Source organism: Rhamphochromis sp. 'chilingali', assembly GCF_963969265.1.
Source record: "Rhamphochromis sp. 'chilingali' genome assembly, chromosome: 16".
Classification (NCBI taxonomy): domain Eukaryota; kingdom Metazoa; phylum Chordata; class Actinopteri; order Cichliformes; family Cichlidae; genus Rhamphochromis; species Rhamphochromis sp. 'chilingali'.
The window spans coordinates 21,150,897-21,163,671 of record NC_137943.1 but is presented as its reverse complement, the minus strand read 5'-3'; the positions used below and the strand labels follow the sequence as shown (position 1 = coordinate 21,163,671).

Below are 12,775 nucleotides of genomic sequence, written 5' to 3'. Positions count from 1 at the left end.
AGGGCATGAACCCAGCAACAGAATCTGTATTGGCTTGGTTGTGTGAGGAGGAACAGAAGAAGCACTGCCAGAGTGCTACAAAATGATCTCCAGCAGGTTATTCACATGCACGTTTCTGACCAAGTGACGCAAACACATAACGTCGGGACATATGAAGGTGTTCCAGCATCCTTGGGACACCTTAGTGCTCACAGGCCCATGCTGTGCAACTCAACTGGCATTCACCAGAGAACATCAGAACTGGCATTCACCAGAGAACATCAGAACTGACAGGTCCACCACAGGCACCCAGTTCTCGCTACAGATGAGATCAGGTTTACACCGAGCACATGTGACCGACATTAAAGAGTCTGGAGACACCCAGGCAAATGTTACACTGGCCTGCAACATCATCCAGTATGACCGGTTTGGCAGTGGGTCAGCGACGGGCAGATTCCACAGATCTCCATATGTAAGCTAACGGTACCCTGACTGCTGTTACACACCAGGATAAAATCCTCAGACCTGCTGTCACACCTTATGCTGGTGCAGTGAGCCTTGGTTTCATCTTGATTCAAGTCAGTTCTTATGGAAAATGCAGCTCAATCTTTACAATCAATTGTCACCTTGTTTTCTAATTTTGCTTTTTAAATTTCCTTTTGCTGTCCACAGAAACTTAAAAGTATAGAAGGAGCAGTAATGGACTGATCTCTTTGTGTTACGCTCCTAACATGTTGAGTCAAGCAGTGAACTTCCTGTTTTGTTTCAGGCTACTGTGCTTTGTTTTTCAACCAAACCATATCCTGGGATGTAAGATTGTTTTTTTTTCCTGCCTAGAATTTTTTGTGAAAAAGATCTTTGAGATTTCTCTGGCAGGTTTGCTAGGCCTGTATTACCTCCAAGGATTTATAATCCTTTTAGTTGTACAACTTTAAAATAAGGCAGAGACAGTTTTGCCTGCATTTCTCAACGCTACCCATTAATAATCATGCATATTTATCTGAACAAACAAAGCTCACTTGTGAAACAGGATTTAGTGGAGACAAATTTCCTGTCTTTTTATTACCATTGTTACCAAGTGACTGGGACCCAGATGAGCTCTCAGATGAGCAATTTTATTTATAATTTTATTTATAAAATTGCTCATCTGTCCTTCTCCGTAAAGCTAGGAATAGTTAGTAGGCACTGAAAGCACATCGCTTTGCCATTCTAGAAAATTGGTACATTGCTTGCTTTTGGCTTGGGGAGGGAAGGGGAAAAAAGGCACAGTTAGAAACTCCAATTTTTCTGGCAGCTTCCCTTACCTTTCCTCTCCTCCCATTCCCTCCATCCTGGTCTTCCCACTGCCAGTCGACTCCTCTCACAACCCGACCACCAGCAAAGATTCCTCTGGCTGTGATTTTCTTTGACTTGCGACGTGACTCCAAAAGTACTCTGTCAAGACAAAATACGTTTTATAAATGTAGACCATTATTGTTTATTTGGACAAGCAAACTGTGTTTAGGTGGATCAACTCACATGCATTTTAATTATGTGTAAATACTGCAGAGGCGTGCCTGTCGTACAATAATTACTAAATTATATGCCACTATTCCTCCAGCCACAGCTCGTCCTTAACTGTGTGCCTTCTGTCCAACTTCACTTTCAGTACATGGGACGCTGTTACCATCCTCTTTTGTCACTCAGCACCTCGTGTTTGATTGAAGTAAAAGATAATAAACAAAAGACTTCTGTCACAGTTAGGCTGGATACAGACTTTTGCTGGCAATTTTGTAGAGCCTGTAATGTAACCTATGGAAGTGTTTGACGTTGTCGCCAGTATTTACCGTGTGATCATATCCTGGTGTTTTACACGCAGTGCCAGCGATCCAATAGAAATAAATAAAATGCTGGGACTTTTTTCCCTTCTGGGTCCCAGCTCTTATTTCCCCACTTCTTTGTAAAATCCTTCACATTCATTCCGATAGTTTTGGCAATCTCCCTCCAGGAATCTGCTGACGTTTATGAGTCCTTATATTGATGCTATGATTATTATTCTTTATTTTGAGACAATAATTGTTATTCTCTCACTGATAAATTTTTAAACTTTGGCAAAAAAGTAGCTGGAAATGTAGAGGACGAATCGATAGAATCAATAGCTGTAGGCCACATCGACCTGATGTGTAGTTAACTTCTAGGGAGGTGTGTAGGGTATACCGTAGGGTACGCCATATGTTACATCGCAAATTCCCAGCTAAAGCAGTTAGAAAGGGACTGGAATTGATTTTATTTTCTAGTCTTACTGACCACTCAAGGAACTTTACACTACAGCCAAAAACACAAATGCATTCAAACAGAGCTTTACTGAACTTCATGTATTTAACACAATTTAGAATTACCAGTCAAACTAACATGCATGTTTTTTGCAGTGTGGGAGGAAGCTGTAGTCCCCAGAGGAAACCGTGTGGGTTTCTCGTGTGGGTTTCTCCAGAGGAAACCCACACGGGGGAGAGCATACAACCTCCACACAGTGATGCGCCAAACAACCCAGAACCTTTTAGCTGTGAGGCAGCAGGGCTAACCACAGCAGCACTGTGACAGCTGCCCTTCCTACTACCATCTTCTCAGGTATTTTTTAAAATCACAAACACACAATGTCACAGTGAATAGCGATTAGCTCTCTAGAACACAAAAAGTTTTTATGCACTCAAAATCAGACACTAAATTTTTGGCACAGCAAATGAAAAGTAAGAAGTACTCAAACACACCATTACAATGCTCTGAGGCATGCTCAAAACACCAGCATAGCTATAAGGAAAACAAATTAATAGATATTGGCAAATAAAACCTCAGACAGAGCTCTAACAATCAAAGACCATATGAGTCTTGGTAGGCACAGCAGCTGGACAGTGTAGGTCTAACCAATGCAAACAGCTTGTGGCCTCTAACCACTCCCTCCTCAGCAGTTACTGAGAGAATCTAATGTGGTGTAACAAAACACTCCTCCATGCAGTAGGAGCAGTGTGAGTCAGGGAGTCCTCAAGCACCCATTGTACATTATGCAATGTCTGTCTCAGGGGAAATGCAGTTGAAAAGTCTGCCAGCTGTTGGACCATGTGTTCATTTACTAAACTACGGTGTTTAGCTAATATAGGCCTGAAATGGATGCATCAGAGTACTGACGGTATAAGTGGAATCACAGTCAAGTGCTGGTTGTGCAATTTAGGAAGTAATTACTCCATCCATCCATTTTCATCCGCTTTGTCCGGGGCCGGGTCGCGGGGGCAGCAGCCTAAGCAAAGAGGCCCAGACCTCCCTCTCCCCAACCACCTCCTCCAGCTTATCCGGGGGAATACCAAGGCGTTCCCAGGCCAGCCGAGAGATATAATCTCTCCAGCGTGTCCTGGGTCTGCCCCGGGGCCTCCTCCCGGTGGGACATGCCTGGAACACCTCACCCAGGAGGCGCCCAGGGGGCATCCTTGTCAGATGCCCGAACCACCTCAGCTGGCTCCTTTCGATGTGGAGCAGCAGCTGCTCTACTCTGAGCCCCTCCCGGATGGCCGAACTTCTCACCCTGTCTCTAAGGGAGAGGCCAGCCACCCTTCGGAGGAAGCTCATTTCTGCCGCTTGTATCCGCGATCTCGTTCTTTTGGTCACTACCCACAGCTCGTGGCCATAGGTGAGGGTAGGGACGTAGATCGACCGGTAAATTGAGAGCTTCGCTTTTACACTCAGCTCCCTCTTCACCACGACGGACCGGTGCAGCGTCCGCATTACTGCAGCTGCAGCCCCAATCCGTCTGTCGATCTCCGGCTCCCTTCTCCCATCACTCGCGAACAAGACCCCGAGATACTTGAACTCCTCCACTTGGGGCAGGAACTCATCCCCGACCCGGAGTGGGCACTCCACCCTTTTCCGGCTGAGAACCATGGCCTCAGATTTGGAGGTGCTGATCCTCATTCCCGCTGCTTCACACTCGGCTGCGAACCGCTCCAGTGCGAGCTGGAGGCCCTCACCCGATGAAGCCAACAGAACCACATCATCTGCAAAAATCAGAGATGAGATTCTGAGGCCACCAAAGCGAAAGCCCTCCGCCACTTGGCTGCGCCTAGAAATCCTGTCCATAAAAATTATGAACAGAACCGGAGACAAAGGGCAGCCCTGGCGGAGCCCATCACCCACCGGGAACGAGTCCAACTTATTGCCGGCAATGCGAACCAAGCTCTTGCAACGGTTGTATAGGGATCGAATGGCCCGTAGCAATGGGCCAGACACCCCATATTCCCGCAACACCTCCCACAGGACACCCCGAGGGACACGGTCGAATGCCTTCTCCAAGTCCACAAAACACATGTAGACTGGTTGGGCAAACTCCCATGCACCCTCAAGTATCCTGGAGAGGATAAAGAGCTGGTCCAGTGTTCCGCGACCAGGACGAAAACCGCATTGTTCCTCCTGTATCCGAGGTTCGACTAACGGACGAACTCTCCTTTCCAGCACCCTGGCATAGACTTTCCCAGGGAGGCTGAGGAGTGTGATCCCCCTGTAGTTGGAACACACCCTCCGGTCCCCTTTCTTGAAGATGGGGACCACCACCCCGGTCTGCCAGTCCACAGGTACTGCCCCTGATCTCCACGCAACATTGCAGAGGCGTGTCAACCAGGACAGCCCTACAACGTCCAGAGCCTTCAGGAACTCGGGGCGGACCTCATCAACACCAGGGGCTCTGCCACCAAGGAGTTGTTTAACTGCCTCAGTGACCTCGCCCCCGGAAATTGGCGGGTCATTCCCCTCATCCCCAGACTCTGCTTCCTCCTCGGAAGACGTGTCAGTGGGATTAAGGAGGTCCTCGAAGTATTCCTTCCACCGCCTGACAATTTTCTCAGTCAACGTCAGCAGCGTAGTAAATACTCTTCCAACAAAATAAGCATCCTTACTCTTCATCTACAGCACAGAGAGGAGCCCCCTGATAACTTTAAGCTCAGCCCATGAGCAACTGTGATCCGGCAGCTCGGGGTGAGACCAGAAGAGAATTTCTCTTCCATTTCAACTCTTCTGTTCTTGTTGTCATAGCAGAGAAAACCTCTCTAACACTAAAAAAAAAAAAATACAAAACTATAAATCAATGGAAAATCCTGCAGGATATTACTCAGACTGTTCAGGTACACTTTTTTGCTCTCAAACATATGTTGGCACTTAGTCTATAAAACTTAAAGATTCTCTGATAGAGGGCAAGGCAGAGTAAAATTCTTTTCTTCAATCTGACCTGATCTTACCTGTGTGTGAATTATTTAGTAACAAAGTTTCTACTTTCAACTAGAGCAGGGCGATATGGCCAAAAATATTTATCACGATATACATTTGAAAATTTGCGATAACGATATAACTGACGATATAATTGATGCGAGACAAAATACTCCACAACATTACTAGCACAAAAAGACAACCTTCCATTAATTTTCACTTAAACAAGAAGCTGGTTTTTATGTACATTAAAGCTTTATAAAAATGTAACAGTGCAAATGCAAATTCCTTGCTGAAAGTTTAACCAAAAGGCATTTCCAGTAGAAATGGGCTGACATATCCTGAGCATAACCATATATAATATCCACTGAAGTTAAAAAGAGGTGCTTTGCAACATTAAACTGTAGTGTGCAGTACGTATTTTTTGGACCATAAGGCACATTGAGCTAAACAAAGCAGTTAGATAAATCAAACTTTATTAAACTCATTCTTCTTGCTTCCTCCACTTCTGTACCATTGATTCATTGATGTTGAATTCTCTGGCAGCTGCTCTATTCCCATGTTGTTGCAGTATATTAATGACTAGCCTTGTATTGTGGATGGATTATCTCAGTTGTTCTCCTGACTGACGTTTGGTCCGTTTACAGCATCCTGCCATGCGATTGCATTTGTCTCTAACCATGAGGAACCTTAGTGTTCATCCTCCAGCTTCACTGTTTATGTTATGCTAACATAGCTGTGTCGCTAGCGATCACGTAGCACATCATTATATACCAGCTAGCCCAACTTCAGTAACCCTACAAACGTCACTGCTGTTTAGTTTCCTGCCTTCATTTATGTTGGAAGTGATAGCAGAGCTGTACGTTTGAATTTTTTCAGAAATCTCTCAGTCAGAACATGCTATATCATGCTTAGGTAACTAGCGAAACTAGCGAGCTAACTTCCGCTAGCTTCCTGCTAACTTCTAACTCCGTTAAATGTAATAAATTTTGTTTTCATGGATGCCTGGAAGTTAAACTGAATTGTTACACCTGGTAAAGCAGCAATGCTGATCGTTTTATTAAAGATGAAAGAATTTAGACAGTTAACTCTCAGTGATGCTGCAGTGTTTGTTTGACCTGAAGTGTACTGAGTTTAGGACCCAGATTACTCCCAGATTTAAGAGCATCTTAGTCCGACAAATACGACAATAACGACGGCCGCTTGCATGTTCTGCAAAAAAATGTGCTTTGTTGTGTATCTGACGGACAAACACCAAACCAGTTCCACATCACTGAAGTTGCACCATTTTTACAAACCAATTCTGGTTCATCTGTTTCACTCAACAATCGGCCATGTGCGTATGAAAACAAAGGCACTGCGCATGCGCGTTTTACTCATATTCTATCGCGATATTTCATTTTCCTATCGTTGCCTAACATTATACCGGTATTACCGTGAACGGTATAATATGGCCCAGCCCTACTTTCAACTTCTGAAAAATTTATCAAAGCAGGAATTCAGATAAAGGATATAAAAACAAAATTCGTTTTCCCACATAAACCATGTCACCTGTAAACAGGCGATTTGGCACATTAATTTGATTTTGGTGAATAAGACAGAAAAGACTGATCGCATCAGATGTCATATGCTCCTGCTGTCAGCTGTTTAATGCACGCAGTTCCTTGTGAAGGATTCATGACAAATAAAAGATGTTTTTGTAACATTAGCTAAGGTTGCTGACAGTGTCAGTACTTCTTGAAGAGTCTTTACTGTAATCCTACCACTTCCTTTACAGTAAAACCAAAATTGTGAGTTACATGATCTTACCCATCTCTCTAGAATTTTTTAAAAGGTATTTTCAGACAATAAAATTAGCTTTCAACAGACAATAAAGCCCAAAAACAAAAACAATGGGGCACACAGTGACACAATTCAATCTGACTGTCAACATCAACTTCAGGTAAATACTGATAACAATATAAAGTAGGGCTGTGTGATATGACCAAAATCTCATATCCCGATATAAGACATCTATCGTCCAGATAACGATATAAATCACAAAAATGTAACATTTTCTGTAAATTCTGTGAATCTCGGGCAGCTCGACTTGCGTGAAGTGTTTCCAGCTGGGCGTCATGCCAGTCGAGTGTTTTAACGATGTATGAAACTATATATTTTTAGACATAAGTTGTAACGACCGCAGTTTTCTTTGTGAGTATTTATTACACAGTGTGCTGCAGGAAAAAGCCTGACGGCTCTTTTTTGCTTTTCATCCGTAAACACTCTGCATACTCTTTCACGTGATTCAGTTTATTTTGAAAAGTCTCAACAGGATCTTGAGCTTTATTGTGAAAGGTTTATATGGAAAATAAAAAAGCGGACATGCGGTGGTTTTAACGTTGTTGTTGCTAACGACAACGCATAAAAACAGGCGCTTGTCCGTCTGTAGTGTGGTTATATTAAATACAAGAGAAAGAGAGTACTTTAAGAAATTAATATAGCCACTACAGTGACCATCAAAATGATGAAAAAAAATTGCCGTAAACAGTTTATTTTGTGACACCACGAAACAAACGATAGCGTAAAATGAAACGATAGATGTTTTTATATCGTCATCCGATATATATCGTTATATCTAACAGCCCTAATATAAAGTGTTGTAGAGTCACTCTCTGAAAACTAAATAATGTGAAAACACTGGATTTTACATGCCTAATGTTATTTTTTCACATCCTGAAGCATTTATAATAAGTGTATATTTCTATTTTATTAATTTAATGTAAGGTGTCAAATACCTAACAAACTGCTATTCCTCATGTGCACAATGTGTCTATAAAAATCAATCTGAAAAAGTTCTGAAATCTTAATTCAAAACATACTTTATAATAATTCAGTACTATCACATTTCAATGGAATAAAAACAAACTCTGCAGCAATACTTTGTCTAAACTTCAAAAAAGTAAAACGCCTAACATTTCCCACTTAACACCATCACAAACTGTTGTTGGCAGGTGTGTTGTTTTGTTTGCCAACTTATAAAATATTTTTCATTACTCTATAATGCGCTGACACCATCTCAAGCAGTTTTTTTTCATAGAGACCCAAGGGGATCTGACCTTGCACTAAAGGGAAATCACTTGATTCTATTACTAGTGCTTAATTAAACCTTAAATACATTTTGAAATCAAATGGACAAAAACTCTATACTTTTGCCTAAAGGTATATTTTAAATCGTGAAAACAATACCATAAATTTGTAAAAACTAGTCGACTAATCACTTGAACTGACAACTACTAGTACACAAGAAAAAGAAGCTGCATGCATCCTCCAGGAGACAAAAAAAGATTATATGTTCTCTAAATGGGAAACACTGCACTAATATGATTTTTGAAAAGGTCTGACTGATCTTAAGGTGAGGCTGAGTTGTTGCCAGGCAACTGAGGGCTGGGAGCATAGAGATAGACACAGTCTGCCTAAAATGCAGGGTGCACAAAAGACCCACAAATATCATACACACACAGCTACACAGAGTGTGTAAAGGGGGAGACCAGCCAATCACAATTAAATACAGGGATTACCTGTCTACTCTATGTCTACTTTATAATTGTTGGGTCTACGATGAGGAACAATAAGAGCAAATATTGTTAGATTACACTAGAAAACAGCTGTAGTAAAGGGCCGATCGCTGCATACAGATGAGAGAGCAGGGAATAAAATGTGACACACTTTTGCCTCATGTGATTTTTCGCCTCTGTTCACATGGCAATCTAGAATTTTATATAAATATTAACTAACCTCTCGCTGCCTGGGGTGGTGATCCTGTAGAACCGGTGTCTCAGGTGATGCTTGTCTCCATGGTAACAGGTTGTGCAGAGGTCGTAATTGGTGCACTCTGCACATTTCCAGCGAATACCAATGATGGGCTGTTGACGGCAGGTGTCACACATGGTTCCATCATGCTTGATGCCTGAGGGAGCAGAATTAGTCGTAATTTAAACATAATAATGTGCACAGTACACATCGGTAATATTACTGCAACAACTTAGCAGCACCTTGCTACCAACAATGTGCATGCTATCAGTTCAAAAAGAGACATATTCTTCATACTATTAAAAGAGCAAGATAACAGATTTATTAATATACTGGCAGTTGGATTTGTTTTTCCTTTACAGCTCCTTAAAATCTTTTCCCCTTCAGCATGTCCTTACAGGTTGATCAACAGTGTAAATTACTGCAGGAAACTGCTCCTTATCCAGTGACTAACCAGGGGGCGGATATGGGATGTCTGTCAATGGGACGTGTACTGAACGAAGTAATTGGGTTGACATGTATTGCTATTGGTCCTTAAAACCACATCATGCTTCTAATCATTTACATAATTAGTACAAAAGTTTATCCAAGCAGTGTGAAGTTCAGAGTCATGATATGTTTACGACAGTGACTTATTTTCATACCTTCTATACAAAGCTTTCACTGCCTGTGTACAGACAGGATATAAATATAAATGGGGCAGTTCGTCTCAAATGGTGACCTTATTATATATTCTTAAAATATTTGTAAGTAAGTTGCTTCTGAGAAACACTGTAAAAAGCTCCCAAGTTAAGCCAAAAAAATGAATACATTTTAAAAAGTCCCGTAGCTTGCAAACGGAGCACCCCTCTGTTACACTGTAAGCCACTTCCATGAGACTAAAACTCAGCCTGAAAGTGCGAGCAGAAGCAGGCAGCGGAAGTGAAGTTACCTGTTGGAGCACTGTCTAATATCCTCACGTCATAAGCTCCAGAACAACGGTAGTTGGCAGCCGTCCCGTTATCCCAGACAACCACCACCTCCTCTGGACTTTCAAAACTCCTAACGGTGCCGACATGACCCTCTCCTCCATCCTGCTTCCCCCACTTCCAGTCAGGTCCGCGAACCACTCTTGCTCCAACTCCTTCCATCATGGCTCGGTTATTCCTGCCGGTGGTCATTTAAGAAAAGATGTCGCAATGGTACAACAATCCTTAAAAGTTACCAAGCTAGCACTCTTTGCTAGCCAACTATGTGTGCACTGGTAGAGAGTTTCCAAACGCAAGCGAGAGCAAGTCCTAACAGGAAGGCGACTGGAACAATCCACAAAGCTAGCCTGTTAGCTGTGTGTAGCTGTAGTTAGCTGCCCAAGAAGGATTCTGGATCCTCTCCCAAAAACTATTACAACAAGCTAGCATCAACCTCGAGCCAGTGGCGTCCAAGTGTTGCCTCTGGCAGTGAGGAAGTTAATACCCCAAAGTAGCCAACAGCTAGAGCAGATAGATCTCAGTACTCAGCAAACTGCCAGTCCCTCTCCTCCAGTCCACACACTTGAATCCCACCTCTTCAACTTAGCAGGCTAGTGAGCGGAGTTGCTAGCTATCGCAGCTAGCAGGATAAAGCTCTCCTGGCTCCCTGTGGCTGGAGTGAATGTGCTCCTTTTCGATGTTGCTTGTCCTTATTATTATAGTCTGCGATGCAGAAAAAACCCTCCGACATGTATCCTTTATCACCTAGAGACGGTGCCATAGACTACTCTCAGAATAATCGCGTCGCCATTATAGTCAATCACCGCTCAGACAAGCAACAACTAGCTCCGGAGCTGGACGATAAAGCACGAAGACGCGAGGCTTGGAAAACAAGCGAGTCCAGCCATTGCGCATGCGCACCTGTAATACGCTCGAGCATATGGACCATCGCCAACTCATAATACATGTATTACCGATTATTACACGGTTTTTGTTTGTTTGGGTTTTTTTACGTTTTTTTATGCTCTTAACGTGTTTTTCTTTAACTATTAATTTTTTCTTAATTTTCTATTTTATTTTTATTGTGATTATTCCTCGTTTTTATTTATTTTGTTTTCGTGTTGGTTTCATTTTGTACATTATTATTTTTACTAAAATAATTTTAATACATGGCAATCATTTTGATACATATTATAATATCAGGGTTTTAAATCTTTTGGTGATGAACATTTATATAGTGCCATTTAATTGCTTCACTAATTTTCCAATCAGAATGACAATTTAAACTCTCCCACATTCTAATTTAAGTGATTTCACTAGTAAAGAACAACAACAATAATTATAATCATAATGACGATCATGATCATCGTTATTATTATTATTATTAGTAGTAGTAGTAGTAGTATCTTTCAGCTTCTTCCTTTATTGGATTTCTGCCTTCATTTCACATCTCTTTAATCCTCATCTGTTACACAAACTCTCTGGATGTCCTCCTTCGCTGTTTCTCCCCTGCACATGTCCACACTATCTCAGCCTCTTTGTTTCTCTAACTTTGTCTCCACATTGTTCATCCTGAGATGTCCCTCTGAAGTACTCAAATTACCAATCCTGTCCATCCATTAACATCTTGAACGCTCTAACCTCCAGCTCTGCCTCCTGCCTTTTTGTTAGCCTCCCAGTCTCCAAACCAAACATCATAGGTCTCACTACCATATTGTAAAACTTCTTTCACTCTTGCTACTACCCTTCTGTCACAAATCACCCCGGACACTCGTCTCCACCCACTCCACCCTGTCTGCACTCTCTTCTTCGACTCTCTTGTGCTGTCTATTGCTTTGGATGGTTGTCATTTACCTTCATGCACGTTCAGATTTCCACCTGTCTCCCTCCTGTTCACACACATGTATTCAGTCTTGCTTCTACTGACTTTCAGTCATCTTCTCTCCGGTACCTATACCTCTCCCAGTTCTCTTCCACCTGCTCCCTACTCTCACTACAGATCACAGTGTCATTTGCAAACATAATGTACTGAGACTCCTACTTGACCACATCTGTTATTACTACTGCACAGGACACTCACTGTCTCCATACATGTCCTGCACCACCCTCACATACTTTAGTGCCTCTCCTGACTTCCACATACAAGACCACAGTTCTTTCAGTTTTTTGATTTTTGGTGGGCTTTTTGCAGCCATATGAATTGACACGAATTTAGAACAAAATGGGATCCAACACACAGAAAATGCATAAGTCATGAATGGGTAAGTCAGAGGGCACCTTTTTTAATTGTTTCAACTGAGTAATAATGTATACTGTAGTTATCAAGACACATATTGATTGTCCATTTATTTATTATGATTTTTAGAGTTTTTCTTTCTGTACAGTCAAATACCAAATATATTGATAGGATAGTGAAGAATTACTGAATGAAAACTAAGCTCACCAATAAAAAATGTTAAACTACATTTACCTACACTAGAACATATTTAAGGTAACTTCCATATTCATTGTAAGCAGTTTCAGCCTTACAGGTACTCATCAGCTTATGTTTTCCTTGTATACAAAATTATGTACCAGATTGTCAAACTATTAAACTTTAATCACCCCAGATTACATTTTAAAATGTGAGATTAGATTATTTTTTAATTGTCTGTTTAAAAATTGAAAGGACTAATTCTCATATGAATATGTTCTACTTTATCCCAAAAACGTCTCTCGTGTTATTAGCGCGCTAGCTATTTTCATGGTGATCTAACATTTGTTTGTACTGGAGATTTTGTTCCTTTTTATTTACACTCCAAGTGAAAGAACAATTCTTTAAATGATTGCTCTCT

General features: G+C 41.7%; 1 protein-coding gene across 4 annotated transcripts in view; it reads right to left on the bottom strand.

The window, feature by feature from the left end:
* Positions 1 to 10,810, bottom strand: part of mib1 (MIB E3 ubiquitin protein ligase 1) — a 60,576-nt gene extending 49,766 nt beyond the window's left edge. For all 4 annotated transcript variants that reach the window (XM_080906663.1, XM_080906664.1, XM_080906665.1 and 1 more), the window contains exons 1-3: positions 9,926 to 10,810; positions 8,980 to 9,151; positions 1,284 to 1,413 (exon numbers count right to left, since the gene is read on the bottom strand). In XM_080906663.1, the coding sequence (XP_080762789.1) occupies positions 1,284 to 1,413; positions 8,980 to 9,151; positions 9,926 to 10,154 (531 nt within the window). In that variant the 5' untranslated portion in view covers positions 10,155 to 10,810. The remainder of the gene's footprint in view (positions 1 to 1,283; positions 1,414 to 8,979; positions 9,152 to 9,925) is intronic.
* Positions 10,811 to 12,775: the final 1,965 nt, after the last annotated feature.